Below are 23,306 nucleotides of genomic sequence, written 5' to 3'. Positions count from 1 at the left end.
AAGAAATAGTATGATCTTGTGCAACTGCTTCCTTACGAATCAGTGAAAAATTACTTTGGCAAACATTTCATGCATGTATTAACAAGCTTTATGGTGTGGAAGAGGTGTAAGTTCTCTGTTTTACACTTCACCTACAACTGTTGTAATTTTTCACATAAATTCTTCTAAAGGAAAGAAATACTTCCTATCAGTGTGCTAAGTGTAGAATGACCTAACAAGTAGTATTTTGTAGAAAATGAACTAAATATGCATGATTACTTTTTTATCTAATGTGCGGTGTGCTAACAATTTCTGCATTCATTTTCTTCAAGAGTTTATAAAGTGAAGTGTTCTCTTTTTAAAATCAATTTAAGTATAATAAGGACTATTGTAAAGGTTTGAGTGCTCTTTTTTAAGGGAGATTAACTATTCGGTTAAAGGGAGAAGAAAACATGCTTTTCATGTAGTCAGAACATACCAGTTTGTTCGAAGTAATGCTTCAGATATCTGAATTCCTAACGCTAATGAATTTGCATGTGAAAATGCCTTCATGCAAGAAGTTAGAAATAAAAAAAATTCTAAAAATTGCAGTTTTCCCTTTCCAGCAAGTTGTGTGCAGCTACTTGGCATCTGGAGAAAGTGCAGAAGAGCCAATGTGCATCCTCACAGCGTCTTAGCTGTTAACAAAGACTTACGTACATAAGCTGCTGAAGCCCTTTCTATTTACATTAGCGTTTCTTTATCATGAGATATGGATTATTAATGCATCTGTCAGACCACTTTTTTTGCCAGTGATGTCATTGTATGTATCATATGGACTAGTGGGTGATGCAGTACAGTCTTGGGCTGTTTCAAAGTTTGTATTTTGTCTGAAACTGGGAAAACACTTCTGTGGCTCTTCCCATGCATATAGAGGCAACAAAGGAGGGAGAGTCTGGCAGCATCTATTCATGTATTAGGAGTCTTCTGCCAACTTTCACCTTCCTTAGATTTCTGTAAATACTTGTAATTAGTACAAGTTTCATTGCCGTGAACCACTATGTCTTTCCAGTGTACTAGTGTATGCAACCGACTAATAACAGCTAAATAAATATCACACTCTGAGACAGACCTTGAATCACTGACACATGAAGGAAGCTGATGGAAGTTGATGCTTAAAAACACAGGCCAAAGGTCTACCTAAGCAGGTTTCCTTTCGCTGATGGAACAGTAGCAGATGCTCAGAGAAAATAAAAACAAGGCAAACATGGAGCCATGCTGCTGGATATCCTTGCCCAGCCTCTGCTGATTTGCAGCTAAGAGGTGCAATCCCAAGTATTGGTGGTTAACTGCCCTGGATAAATTTTTCTTTCAGAAAAGCGTCTAACTGGTTTTGGACCCACATTGACTTTTGACATTCGTAGCATTTTGTGCTGATATGTTGTGAGGAAAATCACCTTTTCTGCAGGGGGTGGGTGGAGTGTCCGCTCTATGAAAGCTGTTGTATGGCTTTGCCCATCCTTATTTTCTTCTTCTGTGTCTTCCCGCGTTCTCATATGTTCCTTTTGGAGCAGTGGGAGAACTGCAACAACATTAGGGTGCACTATGAATTCATAAAGTAACATAATGTTTCCTTTATCTTGACTTTTTTTTTTTCTTTTACTGCTGTGGAGTACAGATGATACGTTCATAGAACGGTCTGTGAAATCCAGCTTTTCCTTCCTGCATAACAGTAATTTCGGTTATACATCATTGTATATGTTGCTGAGGTATAAGAAAAGCTATCCTGTGGGTTATTTTGCATTTATTAAATCTGAATTTCATCTGTTGTTTTATGGCCAATTTGCTCGATGGTAGAAAATCTTTGCCTTGTGTCTTTATTACTCAGAATAATTTCCTTACAGCAGCAACTGTTGCCACCTTCTTTTTCACCCCTTTTGTAAACCATCTAGATCTAACCAGTCCTGTGAATCCTGGGATGATGCAAGTGAGGACTTTGTCCCGTGGCAATCAAATTTTTAACAGCCTCTGGTGAGGATAATTTCTTTTTTTTTTTTTTTTTTAGAATCTTCTAAAAATCCAGATAGTCTCTGTCATCCAGATCACTGTTATCCACATGTGTAGTGACTCTTACTAAGAATAGCAGTAAGGCATCCGAGACACAGCTTTTCTGTGCAAGCCCAAATGGTTGTCATTTTAACATGCTAGTTAGTGCAGCTGCTGAATCTTTTCATATAACTTCTACCTGTTTGCTTAGTTTAGATGTTAAGTTTATAGTTCTGAAGTTCTCCAGATTCATAATGAATATTTTTTTAATTCTTGCTCTCTTTCTCTCATTCTCTCTCCAACACCTTCACACCTTCCCACCTTCCCTCCCCAAAACTTGCATGTGTCACTTTGCCCAAGCAGTTGCCCAAGTATGAGAAGAATGGGTAGTTGTGCATCACAGCTACTATTTCAGCAATTTCCTGTGGGAGTTTCAGGTGATTATCATATAGTCCAGGTAACTCACAACTACCCGCTTAATGGTGGACAGCATCTGAGAGTAATTCCCACATAGGCTTGTTTTATTCACAGAGATGTGAAGGAGAGTCCATGTCAATTTTCTGCTGTGGCTTTATTTTCCTCTTATTCTTACTATTGTACATTTGGCCCTATAATCTGTCTCAGATACCTGCGTTTTGAAAAAAGCGCCTTTTTTTTTTCTTTTTTTGTCCTAACACCTTTAATAGTTTGTACCTCAGTCTTTTTTCCTCTTTTTCTTTTTTCCTCTTTTTCTTTTTTCCTCTTTTTCTTTTTTCCTCTTTTTCTTTTTTCCTCTTTTTCTTCCTCCCCCTTCCTTACCTCTTCCCCCCTTCCTCCCACTTTTTCCCCCCTTTTTCTCCCCCTTTTTTTTACCTTACTGTGTTTATACATCTTTTTTGCTAGAATAGTTTTGGATTTTCCTCATTTCGGTAGGACATTATTTCTCTGGTGGATGTCCTTTTAATTACTGTTTAATCCAGCCTTCAGAGGGGACAGAGAGAGGGGAGGAAAAAGGGTGGTCTTCTGGGGGTTTTGGTAGGTGTTACGCATTTTCTCCAAGTTCCATATATAATATCTTCTGTCGCATTTTATCTCTTAACATTATACCATCTGGCTTTTTCCTTTTAAAAATATTCCTCTCATGTATGTAAATGCCCTTTTCAAAATTAAATACCACAGTGTGGATTCTTGATCTTTCAAGAATGATTAATCTAAATACATATGGCCACTGGCACAGGGTAGCTCTTCAAGTGGCAGTGTTTTGAACCAGATTCTTCTCATACCTCAGGATCGAGGCAGGAGTTGCATGATAAATTGTCCCACTTGCAGCCTTTTTCTTCCTCCTGTTGTCCATTTTAAAACTTTCAGGCTGCTTGAGCTGAGAGATGGGTGGTTCTTCAAGAGCATCCTAAATGCATTATTTTGCCATCTAGGACTGGTCGTGGCTAAATGAGAGCGCTAAACCTTGCAGGTTCCTCCCATTGCCTTCCCATTCTGCACTCTCCTAGTGGTGCTCAGCCCAGCAGCTGTCAGGTGCACGTCCTGCAGGTCGATGTGATACCCCGCTCTGGCTCAGCAGCAGCTGCTGGATGTCATTAAATGGGTGCTGGACCGTCTCCAAAGCCTGCGCTTGGTTTACAGTACGCTACAGTAGCGTCGCTCTGTTTCTCCCCCATCCAATTTGGTCGTTCCCCGCACCCTTGAAAGTGTGGCTTCTCCCTCTGCCTCTGTTAGGTGGATTTTGAATCCCTGTTTCTAAATGTGAGGGTAGCTATCCCACCTGACGTACCCCCTTTTGTCTTCTTCCAGCTTCTTATTACTGGGTGAAGTTCCTTTCGCTTAATTGCTGCTGGCACATCTGTTCTCCACTGTGCATGCAGTGACAGCTAGGGCTATGCGAGGCCACCATGGTCTGATAAAAGGAGGGTAGTTTCTTCTTACAGAAAGTTTCCTCAGCTGCCCAAAAAGGTAAGTGTTACCTAGTGTGCGAAACTGGGAGGTCCTAGACATGATTCTGAAGGTACTGAAACTGTGGGTGGGAGAAAGGAACGGCATGCAAAAAAGTTTGTGGAGAGACAAAGAGAGATAAATTTGTAAGCATTAGTCCATTTTTGTGTTCTGGTTTGGTTTTACTGCTTTCCCTGGAAAGAAGATTAGAATGAAAACTGTCTAACGACTTAAGTTTTTCTTGCATTGCTTGAAATCCAGCTATCTTCTTGTGGCTATTTTAATGATAACAGTTGAGTAGGGAGATCAGAGATAATATTAAGATATAGTCTCCAGCGGTTATACCCATAAAAGCATCATATACTGATGTATTGTGGGTTTTATTTTTCCCTAAGTTACTTGATGAAAAGCATCTTTGGAAATAGGTGACTGATTTGTCTCCACAGTGCAGCAGTTCATATATTTCTAACATATGGAGTGGCTTTATGGTGTTCTGGTACTAAAAGCTAGCCTGTGAAATGTTCACCTTCTGCTATAAGCCCTTAGGCAACATGGATTATGATTTGCTGTCACGCAGGAGACTGTTTATGCCAGTAAATTTGAGTAAGGTTTTGTGCTAAAAAGTAATATGACAGCTAAAACTTCCATTTCTCGGCATGGGCCAACCAGACTTAACCACAGTCTGTTAACCAGTTGTGTTGTATTATGTAAACGGGTGAGTTTTTTTGAAGTCATTCTCTATCTTGAAATCAAATAGACAGCTGTGGGAGACATAAAAATTTTAGGGGAGATAGGAAAATTTTAGGGGAGGATATTAACTGGATATCAGTGCTGTATCATAATATCTAACCGCTGTATGTGATTTTGCGTGCAGTTAAAGTAACATTTTCCTCTTAAAGTGGTCACCTTTAAAATGATCTTTTAATACATATTAAACCCTTATCCACAGTTTCTCTATTAAGTCTTTAATGCGTTCTTGTAGAAAAATTGAAAGGAGCTTGAGCTTTGCTCTGATGAAGGCCACAATGCCTTTGGTTTCTAAAGATGGAGCGTGGGGGTGGTAATTTGCTCGTGCAGCATGAAAGCATTTAGTTCTTTTCCCTGCAGAATCTCCTGCAAGAGAGAGTGCCTGCACACACAACGCATGCAAAAAAATTCAAGCTGGAGGGCTGTTGATGAAGACGGTCCTCTAAAATTAAAAACTTGGTTATTTGAACGTTGTTCAGAAAGGAGTCTAGTAACACACTGATCTTTTAAAATAATTTTAAATATTTAAAACTTGTGGAACTGTTGTTGCTGAAATGCAGATCATGATTTTCACAAATGAAAGGAAAAACCCTTGAAAAAATTAAAGGACTTTTAAAATCTCTTTTTTTTTTTTTTTTTTTTAATAACCAAATCCAGGGGGTGGGGGTGGGGGAAGGAAAAAGCTTTGAAGTCTCTGAGATCTTTTCCCTGAGGTCAGAAGTTTCTGATGATGTAACATACAATACAGACCAAGCCTTCACTTATCAAGGTTAAAGTTGACGGAGCTTGTATGAACTTGTCAATCATAGGAAGCAGGCAAAAACAAGCCAGCTGTTGTGAGGCATGGCTTTGAAAATCCTCTGTGTTACAGTAAATGAGACGCAGAGGTTGAGACAGATTCAGTTCTGCAAGGCTTTCAAACTGGCTGGCACGTTTGTAAGGATGCAAAGCTCACATATCCAATGAATATGGGTAAACAGCTGTAAATCCCGGTAAGATTGTCTTGTCTTTAGTGTTAAAGTGTGAGAGAAACAGCTAGAGGTGCACGCCTTAATTTCCTTTTTCTGTCAGTTCTGAACAGAAATTTGCAGTATTAATTCATACAGTATTTCTTTTGTTCTCCAGGTCTTTGAGTACAGGCTGTGTCTTCTGTCCCTATCAGCAGAAGCTACAGTAGAAAATTAGGAACGATGCAATGCTTGGTACAGAATTTTATTTTGCTTAGCGTATTCGACTGCTCTGTTCACTGATGGGTTGGGAGAATAGAGGGAAAACGTGAGTTAATTCCAGCTAAGATGCTTTGTGTGCATGTGCTCGCACACACGCGCTGTTTTTAGCAGCTTTTGTTTTCACAGTTGGCATCATGTACACTGGAATTAGAAGGCAGTGCCTTTCGAAAATACTTGTTTTCTGGACTGAGGGCTGCAGTGCTGCTGTTGTGGCTCAGGGTGCCAGGCTCGGGGTTCCTCTCGGCTAGGGGTGGCGCGAGAGCTTTTCATCTTGTCGTTTTCCTGGCAAGCCTGTTACTGTGAGTGCAGGCTCGCATGAAGACCTTTTCCACAGCAGCAAGAGATATTAGCTGGGAGTGTAAGAGAATTGGATGTGACTATTGGAAGCAAGCGGTGAGTGCGGCTCCGAGTGAAAAGATGGCTATTGAAATGTGTGCATATGCATGCTAATTAATTTAAATAACTGGTTTAGGATTTTTCTTTTCCTTTAGAGATGAGCTACGTGTTCATTTTGGTGCCTGCCTGAGAAACCCAGGTGACCTAGCTATTATTCACAAAGTGTTTAATTTTATAGCTTCTGTTCTATTACTGAATTTTTGTTCAGCTGCAAGCAGCTGTTTTCGGTAGTAATAGCAACAAGAAAATAGCAACAGCATATCAGAAAAAGAAGTCTAGATGAAAAAAAAAATCAAAGGAGTGGCAACTGGAACGTAGGGAGTGCTTTTTTTAGTAAATTGACAAAATGATCAGTTTTGTTTGAGTTTTTAATGTGACTCTGATTTCCTTGTTAGCAGTGTTGGAAAGTATTGTCTTTTGTCTCTGCAATGGTTGCCATTTGTGTAATATGATGGCTCTTGTTATACTGTTGGGATATTCTGATGATTGAATTTAGTGTGTAAGTACAGAATGCATTAACTGCTTGACTTAAGTGAGCAGAAGTCATTTTAATTCCATGCAGGCAATCCCCTGTGTGCTGGGACAGGCATGCAATAGATAAAGCAAGTAAGAATACAGCCATAAAAATTATCTTTTATCATTGATTTTTGATGTGCAGCAGAATGGAGGAGGGGCTTTTATTTTCTGAAGTAAGGAAAGAAAAACATCCCTCCCTCTGCCCTTTCCCACAGGCTTCTTCCCTTCTGCATAAAGGCTCCTATGCTGTTATAAGAAATTTAATTTTAATCGGATTTGATTTTTACTGTAGGCCTATGCGTTGTGCTGCTACCCATGATTGACTGGCCTACATTTCATCCATCAACATATCTTTGCTTATCTGCTGCAGAATTAGAGTGGGTCTGTTGAATTTATTGCTGATTTTCATGGGGAGAGAGGTAACATTTTTAGAAAAAGAATGAATGTGAGGTGAAAACCCATGCAGGTAGGACAGGAGAGAAATTCTGATGGGATCAACGGGCTGGTGAGCAGCATCCGTTATCATATTTTATTTGGTGATAAAGCCAGGTGATAATGCAAGGGTTGTTAAGCTAGAGTGACATTTTGCTTTATCACATCGGGTGCAACAACTAAGCTGTATTTAGTGTGACTGACTAAACAGATAGCTGGCATCCGGGCACAGATAATGTTAACAGGCATTCAGAGACAGTACTGGAAAACCAAGACTCGCATCATGATAAATGGGTTGTAGTGTAACAGTGGTGTGCCAGGAGGTATACTTTGGGAACTATCTTGCTGGTTTTGTACCTTCAGTTGTCTCTGAAGTATATCAGGGCATCTTCTTTTCCTCGCTCTTTCTTTTCCTTCCCTTTCTCTTTCTTTTCCTTCCCTTTCTCTTTCTTTTCCTTCCCTTTCTCTTTCTTTTCCTTCCCTTTCTCTTTCTTTTCCTTCCCTTTCTCTTTCTTTTCCTTCCCTTTCTCTTTCTTTTCCTTCCCTTTCTCTTTCTTTTCCTTCCCTTTCTCTTTCTTTTCCTTCCCTTTCTCTTTCTTTTCCTTCCCTTTCTCTTTCTTTTCCTTCCCTTTCTCTTTCTTTTCCTTCCCTTTTTCAAGAGCATTCTCTCATAATTCAGCATTCATTATTCTTTTCATCTTAACACATGCTTTGATTTTAAGACTCTGCTTCAGTAGTGCTTATGCTTTGATTTTAAGACTCTGCTTCAGTAGTGCTTCTGGGATGCTAGTTGCCATTATCTGCCTCTTCAGACCAAGGCAGTGAACAGCTCTACTTCTACTAGTGACTTATGTGCTGTGCCTCTTCCTGCAGTGATTGTTATGGTACAGTCATTGCGGTGGTTAAATGGTCTGTTTTCTGGAGGGTCTTTTATTCTACACATTTGTCTTTAAAGATTTCTAAGGAGTTTTGTAGTCCAAGTTCTCATTTGACATCTTTGGAATATGGTGGATAGTGCATGCTGTACTGACTCAGTAGTGATAGCAGATATAGTGCTCATCAGAAAAATGGACCACTGGTAATACATTTGCCCTTGTATTGGATGTCCAAATTGTGGTGTTCTGGTTCAATGTCTCTTTGGCATTGCAGTAGTAAAGCAAATTTGAGGTTTTCAAAATCTTTGGAGTCCTGGAGCCTCAGAAAGAAAAAGCACGTGGGACTCAGATGGGGATTCAGATACCTTAGAAGTAAGATGTCTGCATGCGAGTGAAGTGCTGACTCAAATTATAATCCATAGAAATCTTTAGTTTGATTCAGTTGGCTAAACACAGGTGTCTAGTGAGACCTGAGATAGCCCAGCATATCCCACTTGGCTTCCAGCTGCCACCTCTTGGGGGAACTGATGCCTTTGAATCTTTAAAGTTTCTGAAATGGTTGAAGGCACCTGTGTTTTGGATAACTAAATTGATCCCCCAGACAGTGAAACCAATGTGTGATTTGCTTGTAGAGACTACTTTAGGGTGACCTGAATCTATTGGATTGCTTTGACCATATCAATATGGATTAGACCTCAGACTTCTTCCTAAATTACGAACAATCTTAGCTCATGCATCCTGTTGCAACTTTGTAGCATCCTGTTGTGGTCTCAAGCAGACTTATACTGGGTAGAAGAAACTACTCTTTATTTGCAGACTGTTGCAGAAGTGCTTTTGGATCCCACTGTGCCGAGTGCCAGGCAAATACACAATGAAAACATAGTTTCAGCACGTAAAGTTCACAGCTGAAAAAGTAGTGTATCAGCAAGGGCTCTGCCTATAAACAGGGTTTTGGCATAAGCAAAGACAGTGTTTCACAATTGCTTTAAGCCACATATCTGTTTTGAGCCAGGTCAGCTCCTTGATCCAGTTTTGTGTGGGGCTGTACAATTCCTACTGCTAATACAATGGAGAGGCCAAGAAGACAAAATCAGAGAGGACTAAGAAGGAGATTACCTCTTCTGGCAAATACCTGCATTTAGATCAGTTTAAAGGGACTGCAAAACCGTGGCCTTGATTATGAGGGGGTGCTTGTTACTGTAGGGTGAGGACTTCTATGGAGGAGTCTTACTCAGGTGTGAAGACCCGTTTTCCAATGTAGCTTGTAGTGTTTGAGAAGGAATTTAAGCTAAATCAGCCGCAGTCACTCCATTTGCTTTCTTTTGCCAGTAAGTTAGTGCAGGATATGTTGTTGCTTACATAACTATGCTTATGTTTTATGGTGAAACTTGCACAGAGGTCAGGTCTTTAACAAATGTTGCATTTTTCAAATGTTGGCTCATGCATTTTTGCAAAGCTTATCTAGTCTGGGATTTTAAACTTGGAGTGTCTTGTGGCACTGTTTGGCTTGGCCTGAAGCATTCTCAAGAAACTGTAAATCATACAGATAAAAATCAGACACATTGAGCCGATCGAAGTGACTTCCATTTATTGAGATATGACATTGAATCAGATCATTCTACCTCTCTGTCCAGGTTTAGTGAAATCCTGAGTATGGGGCAAATGAAGGAAGTGGTTTGGGGTTGTTTTTTATGGCAACCAAAAATGTTCTCCTTCTGATAGGCATCTATACGTAATGATTCATTTTGGTAATTCCTCATTGACTCCACTGGCAGGCTCCTATTAACGTGTGTGTATGTATATATAGCTCTCCATGGTTTAACTTGCATGTAATAGCTTACATGACTGTTACCTGTTTCTGGTTTGTTAGAATAGCCTGTTGTGTTATTGCTGGGGGCCCTGGGGGTGTCCAGACTGGGGAGGAGACTTAGTTGATTTACCTGGCTTAGTGTTTACTTAGCCTTTACATTTCGGTCCTGAGCATGTACGCCCCGAGCTAATGGAGCCAGAAGGACACTGAGGGATGTACCTGCCCATCTGGGTAGAAAATACGTAGTGCCATTATGGAGATACACATTTCCACCCCCATGGTGGTAAGTGGTGGTGGTGTGTTTGCTGGCTGTGGCCATTACGTGGAATGTGCAAGCCACAGAGCAGAGCTCCCGCCGAGCTCCCCTGGCTGATGAGTGCACAGCCTCTTGTGTCTCCGCACAGTCCTCCTCTGGGAGAGCTGAGCCCACTTCTAAATGAGAGCTTCTCGAAAATGTGGAGGACTGGGTTTTGTAATGAAGCAATTCCTTCTTTTTGAGTTAGAAGCATATTTGGGGTTTCTGCCCCCCACCATTTAGGTATGAAGGCTCCTATACCTAAACACCAAAAGCAGGTGCAGTAGAAAAGGCTAACATTCACCTCCTGTACTAGACTCACCCTTACTGAATGGCACTTTGTATCAACAGCCTAAGTCTGTTGATTACACTTCCTTTGCAGTTCAGGTTAAGTGAGCGGTGTAAGATGTCTGACAGTCAAAGCTGTAATGTCATCACATGCCAGGGATGGGGAACGTGATGTGAGCTGCCCGGTTTGGTTGCATGAGGAAGGCTCTTGCATTTGGATAGTTGTGGCATTGTATCATGGGGATGGGGATGAGGGAGCTTTGGGTTTGAAGATAACTTAGAGTTTAATGTTTTTGATGGCAACTGGTTTGTTATCTAGAATGAAAGTGGTAATTAAGTCAATTGTCATGTTTTCAGATGACTGTTCTATCTCTCTCACTTTGTGATGTTTGGTTATAAATTATGAGTTCCTTTCAGTGGTACGCTATCCTTGTATAATCCTATGGGCTCATTTCTGAAACAGCTGTATCCTGCGCATATCATTAGCACCGACAGATTTAAAGTAGCTTAGTGGACTTCTTGGTATCAATAATAATGTAACACCTTTGCAGGTTCTTGTCACTGTGCTCTCCTGGGGCTTGAAGCTTTCTCTCTTTCCTCCTTTCTGAACAGTAAGCTCAAATCTCTCCAAAATAATGTGATAAGCATGTTTTGCATGAGGACCCGCTCACACTGAATGCAAATTAGCCTCAGTGTCGAATGTAGCCCCCTTTCCTCAGACCCATTTTCTGTGGCACTGCAAAATGTTTGATTAATTTTGTGGAAGCTGTATGAAGGCACGTATGTAATCTCTGAATTTCATCTCCACGTTTGCAAATGTAGCATCTCTAAATTTCTCTGTGCTGTGATTCTTTATTTCCTTTTACCCTATTTTGGAAGGTGGCAGGACTACTAAAGCATTTATTGCTTCTGAGCCAGGGTAATATTAAACAAATTTGGTTTTATGCTTTGGATATGTAAACTTGTCAGATAAGTGGTATACTCTGTCCTGTTTGCTTCTACCAGCACACCCACTCCTGATGTGCATACGAAGTTCAATGTATACTTTGCAAACTGGCTGAGGTAGTGCATGTAATTTATGTCTTTGCGACTTCTTGTGCCATGCCCTTGATTCTTTCATGCACCTAAGTGCAGCTGGTATACTGTCTTATGTTATGGCTTATGTATGTGATGGTGAATAGAGAGGCCTGAAGAATTTTTTGACATGGGTTAACTAGGAGAAAATTACGCTCTGCATGGGTTATTTAGACAATGAAAAACACTGATTTAAACACATTATTTCATACTTAAGGCCTGCAATCTTCATTCAGTAAATATTTCCATTAAAATTAGTGGAACTATTTACAGGCCTGGTGCTTACATTGAATTCACTAGGGAAAACCAGCTGACTCTAGAGATGCTATGTAACCAAATCTGAATAGTGTTGGTCTTTCTGGCCTTCCATCAATTTACTTAACAAAACTGTCCTTCGTCTAGTGTTAAAACAGAAGTCAATAAATGCTGCTTTGTAAAACAGAATTGACTCTGAATTTGTCAGATGTCTGAACCAACTGCTTTTAGTTAAAAACAATATGAAAAGATCTGCGTTTAAACAATATTCAGCTCCTCATTCATCTTAAATTGAAAATTTAGCTGTTAAAATTGAATTTTAAAATTTAACACTTCACATGAGAGAGAGAGAGAGATTGCGTATGTGACTGTTAAGGAATTAAATTGTGAAAAAGCCATCTCTCTTGGAAGTACACTGCTATTTTATTACTGACATGTAAAAATCGGTGTGAAGGACAATTATTTAAAATCCCATGCACCAGGCAGTTTAATGACAATGTCCAGATTTATTTTAGAACTTTTTTCCATAAGTGCTAAAACATCCAAGGACTAAAAAATAATTTTGAATGTAATTTGATTGTACAGGTGTGAAAGTAGAACCCACATCTAATCAGTTGTCTTCCCACAATACTTAATTTTTAAAATTTGTTTTAATTAAAATAGTAATGCAGTGAGTAATTGCTCCAAATTTTTTCTTCTTGAATTAATAATGGCCTTTAACCTATTATGTATTTTATGTGATTTTATCTCAAATTGCATTTTCATAGTGATGTTAACCGCCTATAGACTTACTCTCAAAACTGGTACAGTAATGTTAATAACCTGTTTACACTGAAAACTCAAGTTAACCTTACTATACAAATAGGCTGGGAAAGATGCCTCTTTCAGTCCCCTCGAAAGGAAGCTTGGGCAGTGCATGTCTACAGGGTTACTACTTCAAAATACAGAGACCAGCACTGTTGGCAGCAGAAATGATATTAGCAGCTCTCTGAAGCCTTTTACTTCTCTGTTGCAGCTTCTTTTCTAAGCTCACAGTGTCTCTTCAGCCTCCTTTAAGCAGAGAGCAAACCTGTCTCCTCTTGGGGCTTCAGAGGTACTTTTCTTTTTTTCTGCCTTCTGTTTCTTTCCCAATTTGTCTTTATCTGGTGAGCACAAATGAGCTACATGTCTTGTGGCAAAGCAAAAGCCTGGAGCTGCAAAAGCCTGTTTGCTGGCTAGAGAAATAGAGAGTGTAAAATTGGAATAAACCCAAAAATATTTCTGTCTTAGATAAGGCCTTTTTGGCCATTGTTTGTCATTTGTGCTGACACGGCAAAAGAAGTTCAAGTTTAAAATAAGCTTGACTGGAAAATATTATCCTTTCTAAATTTCCTTTTCTGTCTTTTTTTCAGGAGATACTCATTTTCCCTTTCCCAGTTTTTTAGTTTCAGCAAACATTTTGTTTGCACTCATTTCATTTTTCACCAGTTATGCAAAAATTCAACCTCCAGATTCATAATTAAAGTTCATGGTATTCAATTCACATTTAAAATGACACTGAAGTTTAAATTTTGCACATAGAGAAGAAACTTGTTTTCCACACTTCTTTACTGACTCTGAAGCAAGAAGAGAAATAAATTTTAGTATTAGGATTCCTCTTCTTGAGACAGTTTTATTTTCTACCAACATTCGCACGTTTGGCTGTGCCACATACATCAGCACTTGAGGTGTGCTGTGCATTTAATTATGCCGTGCACACTGCAGTGCCTTGGGTTACCCGAAGGCTGTGTCTTTTCCTGCGGTGCTCCTGGCCCTAATTTAGCCTGACATTATGCTTTGACTCATCACATTAGATTAGGTATACTGTGTATGCCCATACATCAGAGGATGTTTTTGTGACGTACAGTTACCGTAGATTGGAGGAGTTGGTGTTAAATGTTGGATGTGATCTCAGTGTTCAAGCTTCCCGCATCGGTGCGGTGGCCTCGTGCCAAAGGAAGTAAATCAGCAGTGCACTAACGATGTGTTCTTCTCTCTAGGCAAGCTGACACAGGGGCCCTGAAGGAAAACCCACAGGAGAAGAGGGATCAGCTGGACCAGAATTTAGGCCACAAGTGGAAGGCATCTGTCAGACCTTTGCACGCGCGAGAGCCTACAGTTCTGCCTCACGAGAGGCGGGGGAGGTCTGGGACATTGCCTAGTGATTACCGATACACTCAGGAAAACGTGAACGAGAAGAGCAAGGATCATAGCCTGCCTCATCTGCCCTGCTCTGAGCCACAGACCTTGAATGAGAACCACTCCTGTCTGCCCCGGGGCAAAGGAGAAGAAAACCATAGGGTAGAGCCGGCGCTGCTGAACAAGAAGCGTGGACCTGCTCCTCAGAGGCCACCACCGCCTAAAAGAGATAAATACAGGCGACCGGACAATTCTGTGCCATCGCTTGGCACCTCTTCTGAATCTCTGCTGGTAGCGCCCAACCAGCCCTTTCCGTCTTCGTCCCCCAGCTCTGCCGAAGTATTTGCCAGTCACTCCTCTCTTTGTCAGAGTCCTGCAGCTTTCAATGGAAAATTGAAGAGTGCTAATCCACAGCAGCTCCAGCAAGCATCATCCACAGAGAATGTTTGTCAGCACTTAGAAGAAAAAACGCACCTTAGGTCTGAGTCTGTATTATCTTCCAAGTATCGGTATCTTCAAAAACCTGGCATGGAGACATCAAGGTCCCCTTCTCCTCAGTTTGCACCACAGAAGCTCACTGATAAACCTCCTGTGTCCGTACAGGATGAGAACCCAGCCAGGTACTAGATGTAACTCCTTTACTATTTTATTAACACTTTTTGCCTAGTTAGACTTTATTAATGGTTGACTGTTCATTTTCTTTACTAAAAGCACATCCTTTGCGTTCATTAGGCATGAACCATTACAGCATGTCCTAAAGAGACCTAAGACTTGTGTGAGATTCCACCTGGTACCATTAAAGTCCTTCAGCTAGTCTGTGGTTTCTTTTAGTTGACTGATGCTGCTCAGGTGTTACAGCTGGTAGTTAGTAGAAAATGAAAGGGATGGAATCAAATGGATTTTCCACTGTAAGCCTGGGTGTCATATATGAATATTAATTGGCATAGGGACAAAGCAGATGTGGGAAAGGAAGCTGTATCCTTTGTGAGAACATCCGTTTTGAAAGCACGCACAGTAAGGTACACTGTCAAATCATGACTGTTTTCATGTTGCTTTTACGATGAAACATGGCACTCCAGGTAGTCTGCGGGAGGGGTCTACAGCAGTGTTTGTGTTGAGATGGGCTGAAGATTCAGCAGGAGAATGTCAGTCCCAGAACTGACAGAATTAACTAACTCAGAATTAGACGAACAGACTGAAATTAATTGATTGTTATATCTGTCATATGCTGCTAACCATCATAAAAGGTTATTCTCCCACAAGATAACAAACTCTTCCAGGAAGCTCAGGCATCTTAGTTTTCATAAATTCTTCAGCACTATAATTCATGGTTAAAGAATGAAAACAAAACTTGTAAGCTGAATGAATGCAGAGGTTGCTTCTCTGAGCAAAAGTAGTTGGAATAGCTTTTCTCTACTGTAATGTAAATAGTTGAACAGACTCAATGCTGTTTTCCAGTGTGCCTTATGACATAGAAAACGTGAATCACTTTTTTCCCCCAAACATGCCTTGATGTTTTTCCTCTTGTAACTACTGGAGGAAAAAAATGAGATTTCATCCTGCAGTGTTTTTAACATAAAGTAATAATACCATTTACTATGACAAGTGCAACATTGTCATGTGAACCCTGGCATCTATGTGTAAAGGTAGATGACAGTAACAACTTCCTTAATGTATTGCTTTATTAATAGATACTCAGGATGCCTAGAAAGCTAATTGTATTTGTCCTTCCTTTTTACTAAGCTTTAATGTTGAAATGAGCACTGAGGTGTACCTAATTATATGCCTATATCTGAATGATAATACACTTAGCCTGCAAATCTTTTGTTAACATTTAAAATTCTTAAGTCCAGACAGCTCTTGTTTGTGCATAATGTATTGTCCTCAGTTAATAATTACATTCCTTTTTTGCCATACCTGTTTTATTGAGTAAAGACGTGTGGGCCATACCTCTGAACCTTCTATATGGTATTTATTTCATAGGAGTAATATACATCAAGTAGGTTTATCTTAATATGCAATTAATTAGATTTGGCTTATTACTTCTATTGGCTCCTTGCATAGAAGCTTTTGGACATGCCAGTTTGCATGCTGTGGGCAGCAAATGTTTGATGATGTCAGCATGTGGCTGTTTACTCTCCTTTAGGAAAGGTGCCTTGTTTATCAACAGGATAAACTGAGTGAGTGTGCAGGGTTTCCTGCAGTGTTTTAGGTAGAATAATGTAGTGTAGGGAAATGGTGGTGGTGTGCAGAACCCAGCTGTTTCCAAAGATGACTGTTTAGCAATAATAAAGATATAAAGACTGTATCAGTAGCTGTGCATCAGTAGATTTCCAGTAAACATGCACTCAAGTCAAGGAGTGACTGTGCTCATGGTTGGAGTAAAGCTTCATAATGGCCACAAGCAGAGTAGCTGCAAAACAAAATTTCATGCCACAGTTCCACAAATGGAAAACCTTCAGAAATCAGGAGGATAGTGATTGCAGAAACAGAATTTCTGAAGCACCTGGTGTTGAACTGTCTTTGCTCTGACTGAAATCAGTTGACTTGATGATGCCTTAAGTATCTGGAAAATCTTTTACTAGGCTGAGAGGAAAGTACTCGGCGTCTCAAAAGAGATGCTGGGCATTTTAGGTAAAGAATTGCAGTCAGCTCACTTCTTCCATTTGTCCCACACGCACTTATGCATGCATCTTGTATTTCCTCCAAATTCAAAAATGTGTTCCTCTTCACAGTCTGGTGGAGTTCAAAAGACGTGGGCTTTATTTAAAAACAAACAAAAGAAAGGGGCAGTGGCAGGCCTCTGCCCAGCTCTGCTGCAGGCAGGCAGGAGACCCCACATCTGCAGGCAGGGAGCTGGGGCTGAGTGGCTGACATGGGAGCGAGCTCTTCAAAATGGCAGTCACCTTGAACGAAAACACCCTGACCGAATTGGAGGGGGGGGGAGGGGGTGTCACCATGGGCTGGAAAACATGCCCTGAAAGTTGGATCAGAATGCTAAAGTGAGTCCGCAAAGCACGTGAGGAAAGTAAACACCTACTGGGAGGCAGCACATTAATTCAGAAGCAAATATACCTTTAAAATATAAGATACAACTTCTGAAAAATACGAAGTCAAACAGATTTTGCTATTCCCTACAAAAGAAAAGTACAGCACAATAAAGTATAAGTTTATTTTTAAGGGAAGCGACACACCCACGCTTAGAGGAAAAGAGCCGTAGTATGTCTTGCTCACTTATCTGAAAGGCAGCAAGCTACCCAGCCAGATGAAACCAGATATTTTAGCTAGTAGGCAATGTTCCTTTACTTGCTGTAGAGCTTCCAAACCCACATTATGACAGTAATTTTAAACTTTCTGCAAACTCAAAACCACCAAACTAGACTTCAGTTTCTTATATGGTTTACATACAGTACAGATGTTTCAGTAATGTTATTTAACATGTTATTGTCCAATTTAAAAATCCAAGTTAGCCTCCTCTTCAAATAGCTTGCCTTAGGTAATGTCCAGGGTGGCCCTTTGTGGTATGCAGGACAGAATTTTTGCTGTAAGCTTCCCTTAAAAGGAGTGTCCAGAATTGTGTGTTATCCTCTTCAGTGGCTGTTTTTTCTTCTTTAAGTAGAAAACTAGGACACTATGGTAGGATCTATTTAATAAACTTCTGTATCTTGTGTGAAATTTTACAAATACAGATTATTTTTTTTAATCATGTAATTAAGTTTTGAATTATTTCCAGGTTTTCCGTGTGTGATTATTTGTTATTCTTGTAGCTCAGCAAAGGCCTAGCCTGCAGGATGCTTCCATCTGGTCTGTTGTCTCTTCCCTTGGAAGAGCTGGGAATTGATGTGAGGGCATCACAAACTCCCCAGGCAGCTAAGCCGCCTGTCAGGCCAAAAACTGAGGCCACTGTTGGATGTGTGTAAGGCAATGAGGTTGAGCTCAAGGCATGTTTTCCTCTGTATGTGTGGCAACAAGGTTCAGCAGCACTGGCTCAAATCCGGGGCCTGGCTGCTGAGATTGTACCCTCATGTTCATGGAAACAAACAGAAGTCCCATAATGTGAGTATTGTGCAAAGCTGATGTCAGGATTACTTACAAATGCACCAATACTATCTAAAATGTGTGGGCAGAAAAGAAAACATGTAGATTTAGGGTTTCAGACACAGTGCAAGGAATATTCCATTACCTAGATCTCTTATCTACCTTTTTTCATCTTTGGGCTTCCCCTCTGATTTGCAGATAAGAACTGAGATGTAAGGTTCTTCCATTTCTAAAGATGAATTTTCCTTATTTTCCAGAATTGAAAGGGTTATAGACAACAATACTACGGTGAAAATGGTTCCCATCAAGATAGTTCATTCTGAGAGCAGCGCAGAGAAAGAGAGTCGGCAAAGTCTTGTCAGTACTATGGAGCCTCCTGCTTTACCCAGTGGTTTGGAAAAGGACCAAATTAAAACACTCAGCACTTCTGAGCAATCCTATTCACGTTTCTGTGCTTACACCAGGCAAGGTGTAGAGCCAGAGCCAGAAGCCAGAACCAAACCCGCTGACCCTCAACCAGCTCAAGAACCTGGGAGCAACTTGAAGGACAGCAGTGCTGCCACGCCAGCAGTCAGCTATGTAAAGGCCAAAGAGAAGACCTTTGAAGACTGGAAGTCAGAGGAACTAGCTAGAGAGATTGTGGGAAGAGATAAATCTCTAGCAGACATACTAGATCCTAATGTGAAAATAAAAACAACAATGGATCTGATGGTTGGAATATTCCCTAAAGATGAACACCTCCTAGAAGAAGCTCAGCAGCGCAGGAAGCTCCTGCCAAAAGTTCCTTCTCCGAAAATTTCAGAGGAGAAGTGAGTATTACTTTCTGTAGGCCAGTGGTTCCTTGTAAGCTGCTGTCCAAATTGTCTCAGTTTTCCTAGGGTGCTGAAGCTCTTCCTACTGTTGAGGTTTGGACCTTTTCTGAGACTTTTCCATTAGAGTACCAGTCAAGCATAACACTGCTGAGGATAGCATTGATGACAGAAAAAATAGTGTTGTACAATATGAAAAGTTTCCTGAGACCTGGTTGAAAACTGTTTGTGTGAGAACTTAAGGAATAATTAACTTCTCCGATTTCACAGTGATTAGATATTTTACCAAGATCATCCGGTTTAGTAACTGGATAGAGAAGGAATAATATTTTAGCCTTTTTTATGTGATTAAAATTTACAAAGACATCTTGAAGTGGGCATGAGGCATTTCCTGGAAGTGAATGAGAACAAAGTAAGAAAAGATATGAATTCCATTAAATTCCATCTATGTTGATGTTCTGTGGGTCTTTTGTTTTCTTGATATGAGTTATCAAATTAAGTTGTAGCCTTCTCGAGAAGTTAATGTGTAATTCCATAATAAAAAAGATAAATACTTACGTTGTAGTAGCTCACATTTGGCAGTCTGAAAGGATACTCTCTCTGATACTGAGGTCTCTGCACTTCTTAGTATAATGTAACTTTACATTTTGTTTCCAGTTGAGATATCTTAGGTCCATTTCACTCATTGTAATGGTGGAAGGTCTTCTGCACTACTCCAGTTCTAGCTTTTGGTGGGCATGTGCTGAGTTCATAGAAATTTTCTCCACAACTAGTATTTATTTATCCTATTTCCATAGGTAATGGCTTTCTTTCTGGCTCACCTGCTTGCTTGGTGAAATGATGGCTCTAAAAGGTTGTCCTTTCTTTTCAGTGATTAGGGTGTCAAGGCAGTTAATGAAAGTTTTGACTTTTTACCAGGAAAGAGGAGCAGAGCGCGCCGTCTGCCATCTCCCTGACAACCAATTCTACTTACTATAGCACATCTGCACCAAAGGCAGAGCTGCTGATAAAAATGAAGGACATGCAGGAGCAGCAGCAGCAGCAGCAGAGCGAGGATGATTCTGAAGACGAGCTGGATCATGACTTGTCAGAAAAGAAGGTAAAAGACATTTCTAAAAGTGTAGTGGCAGGCTCTTGGTTACGTGTATTTCATTAACTGTGAATTTACTAGGTAAACACCCCTAAATAAAGGCCTTCTAGATGTACAGGATCACTTGGAAAATCAGCCTGGGGTGTGGGTTTTGTGGGGGTGGGGTGTCAGGGGCGTGGTGTTATGTGTTCGACTGTGAATTTAGGTACTCACATTAAGTGCTTTTTTGCAGCTTGGTGCACGTTTTGGAATGCCCCAAGGGGAGAAGTTTTGGGGAGGTTATTTTCAAATACTGTTTTCCATTTGAGATTCTAGTGTATTTCTCTCACTTGCTATGTACAAAGAAACAGTAGTGCTTATGTATCCCGCTGTAACTGGTGGTGGGTTTAGTTGCTCCATACTTTGGAAATTTAGGGCCAGGATTTGGGTTTGTCATGAGAGAGAATGAAGACACACACCTCCTTCTTCTCTTTCTTTTTTTTTTTTTTTTTTTTTTTTTTTGGCAGTTGTTTTCATGGGCAACAAACCACTTTGCCCTCTATTTCTCCTACCTCCCAAATTAATAATAGTAGTGATGGGAGATAGCTAATCAGCTTGGTGGATTCAGTGGGAGTTACTCATCACAAAGGAGGCAGTCTTCTCCACTCTTGTTTATTCCTTTGGTGTTTTATTTCTGATCTAAGGTCAACATAATCCCCTAGGTATTGAAATGATGATATAATGTCATTTCTGTGGTTTGAGAAAGTGTTGTCCTATGTTAAAATCATCACACTCATTAGTGATTTGGCACAAAATATTTTAATCATAGTTCCCAGTACGGATAAGCTGGAGGAAGTGGTCTGTTCGATCAATTAAAGTGATGTAGTTTAACTCTGTTTACCTAAGCCAGTGGTGTGCAAATCTTTTCTGTTAAAGTCAGCTCTCTGCTTAATAATCAACTGCCAGGATGCATTTGGTAATCCAGTCCCAAAGAAATGTCTTTTAATTAAATATTAGGAATGTGTTTAGTTGCCAAGAATGAGAGATTCCATAGGAGATTCCCACCTCTGGTTCAGTGCAGGAGTGGATGCCACTGCGTTTGAGGGGGCTGTAGTGTTTTCTGTTACCACTCTGGTTATTTTAATCTCCCTCAGCCTTCCCTCCCTTCCTCTGCTCCCCCTGCATCGCACAGTTCAATACAGCATGCACTGCTGGGGGCATGGTGTGGTTGCAGCAGGAGAGCTGCCCTTACCCTCTTGCCAGACAGCTGCTGAATCCAACAGCTGTACTACTTAGGCAAATTAAGGATTTCACTGCATTTTGAATAATTTGGTTTTATCTGGTGCCACACATGACAGACACATTCATCATTTTTGCTAGAATTAGTCTCCTCCTCATTAATTATGGAGTGTATGTATGGGGAGGGGGGCGTGTTAAACTTAAGCCTTTCTTGTTTGCCCAACAAACTAAATACTAAAACTTTTATAAGCAAAAGTGCCGTTTATTTGTGTTGGTGTCTGTTAACAGGAAAATTATGTTCACCCTTTACGTACTCCTCCCTCCATCCCCCCAGCTCCAGTATACACCGCTAATCATATGAGATGGGAAGTTTTTAATGAAGAGTTTTTAGCAAGCTCCCCCATCTTCTTCTCTGAAAATACATATTGTTGTAGCCACGCACACATTGCTGCTTACTTCTCTTCCTGCTCCTCCACATGTGGTAAGATGCGAGCATTCAGTTCAGTGGGCTTTCATCTTAGATCTTGTCAGAAAACGTATAAAACTCATGGTAAGTGGGTCAAGGCATCTTTATAAAACAGCCAGAATATATAACTTGGCCCAGTTTCACATATTTGGCAACAGTTCAACAAGGGATCATTAAGGACCTGAACACTTTAATAGCGCACTTTACAACTTCAATTATTTTAGAGGAGGCATACGCCCAGAACCTGTTCCTTGATTCCTAGAAATCGGTCAATTCTGTTATGAGATATCTTAATTGCAGTCCACTGTGGAATGATTGTAATATTTGTCGTTCTCTGCAAACCAGAAATGTGTGGTGCTTTTTTCTTTTCTTTTGAAATAAGTATAGGAATTTCATATAGAGTCATTAATTTGGGGTGGCGGGGACGGGGGGGACAATGACACAACTATCCCTGTATCCCCAGCTAGCAGGAATGGAATGTGTGTGTCTCATGTACTGAGTTTAATGTAGGTTTACCACAATTATAAAATATCAAACAGAAGTTGAAGATGCTACAAGAGTCTTTTTTATAGTAAGGAAAATCCATGTGTGGCTGAGTAGGAAGTGTCCCCTTTGCCTTTAGGAAAGTTTCAGCAACTCCTGAAGAGTGTAAAAGTAATTGAAGAGTACCAAGTTTATTCTGCTTTTAGGCCTGAACTTCATGTGAAATGGGGTGGTGAGCTGAGAGCAGAGTAATTTACGTAAAGCATGCCAAGCAGTGAACCGCCTGAGCAGCACTCTGCTGAGCTACTTTCTGTGTTGCTAGTCAGATCAGCAAGAATTACTGGAAAAAGATGAGGTTTTATTGTTTTCTTGTTTGCTGGTACAGAATTTACAGCTACAAATTATTCATCTGCCAGTTTCAAGATGTAGATTGGAGCTCTTCTGGCTCAGTAGATATTGAACGTAATACAGTTTTTCTGCTGGTTAGCAAAAGCTTGTAGTGAGCTCACAGTTGCTGCAGTCAAAGGCTCCTTCATCTGGGTAGGAAGCAATCAGTGATCATAATCCAATTCTTAATAGATATGACAGTCTTAGAGAGAGGCAAGTACTTATGGCCTTCTCACCTGCAAAAGCAGTCCTTTAGAGGCTAGCTTGAGCTGCTTGGGAACATGTAAATAGGATGCTACTGGGAAAATGGCTTTTTTTTTTATTTAAAGAAAGAAACTTGGAGGGAGCTGATCTGGATCGTCAAACCAGATTGGTAAATGTTGAGCACACATACGGCTTTTTTTCATTAGAGAAAGTTGCAGCACAGCTGCAGGAGTGGAAAACTCGAGATAGTAACATAGAGCACAGCAGTATCCTGTTGTGTTTTGGATGGTAAAACAGCAGAATTGTGCACGTGCGTGTCATCTGAGGGAAATGAGTGTGTAGCACTGTGACCTACATAATCCAAATCAAACTGCATTTGCATTGAGAGAAGAGGGGGGAAAAAAAATCAAATCCTGCAGATTAATCAGTCAGTAAAGCAGGCATCTGTAGGAACTGCTTACTACCTTAATCTTTTGGGCACCCAGACTAACAGATAACCCAAATCCAGATTAACCTGGCCTGAGTATATTAAATCAAAAAGGAGAAAACCAGCCCAGATAATCCATGTGTTGAATTTCTACTTTCAAAAAGGCTGTTAAATTTTCAG

The 23,306-nt window shown here is 40.4% G+C and overlaps 1 protein-coding gene across 6 annotated transcripts in view; it reads left to right on the top strand.

The window, feature by feature from the left end:
* The window catches only part of SHROOM2 (shroom family member 2), a 132,370-nt gene that overhangs the window by 100,093 nt on the left and 8,971 nt on the right, over positions 1–23,306 (top strand). For 4 of the 6 annotated variants that reach the window (XM_069770426.1, XM_069770424.1, XM_069770429.1 and 1 more), the window contains 4 exons: positions 12,863–12,940; positions 13,866–14,624; positions 18,300–18,851; positions 19,770–19,950. In XM_069770426.1, the coding sequence (XP_069626527.1) occupies positions 12,863–12,940; positions 13,866–14,624; positions 18,300–18,851; positions 19,770–19,950 (1,570 nt within the window). The remainder of the gene's footprint in view (positions 1–12,862; positions 12,941–13,865; positions 14,625–18,299; positions 18,852–19,769; positions 19,951–23,306) is intronic. The other 2 variants (XM_069770428.1, XM_069770425.1) reach the window with 1 other exon arrangement.

Source organism: Haliaeetus albicilla, chromosome 25 (genome assembly GCF_947461875.1).
Source record: "Haliaeetus albicilla chromosome 25, bHalAlb1.1, whole genome shotgun sequence".
Taxonomy (NCBI): Eukaryota; Metazoa; Chordata; class Aves; order Accipitriformes; family Accipitridae; genus Haliaeetus; species Haliaeetus albicilla.
This window is presented reverse-complemented; position numbering and strand designations above follow the sequence as displayed.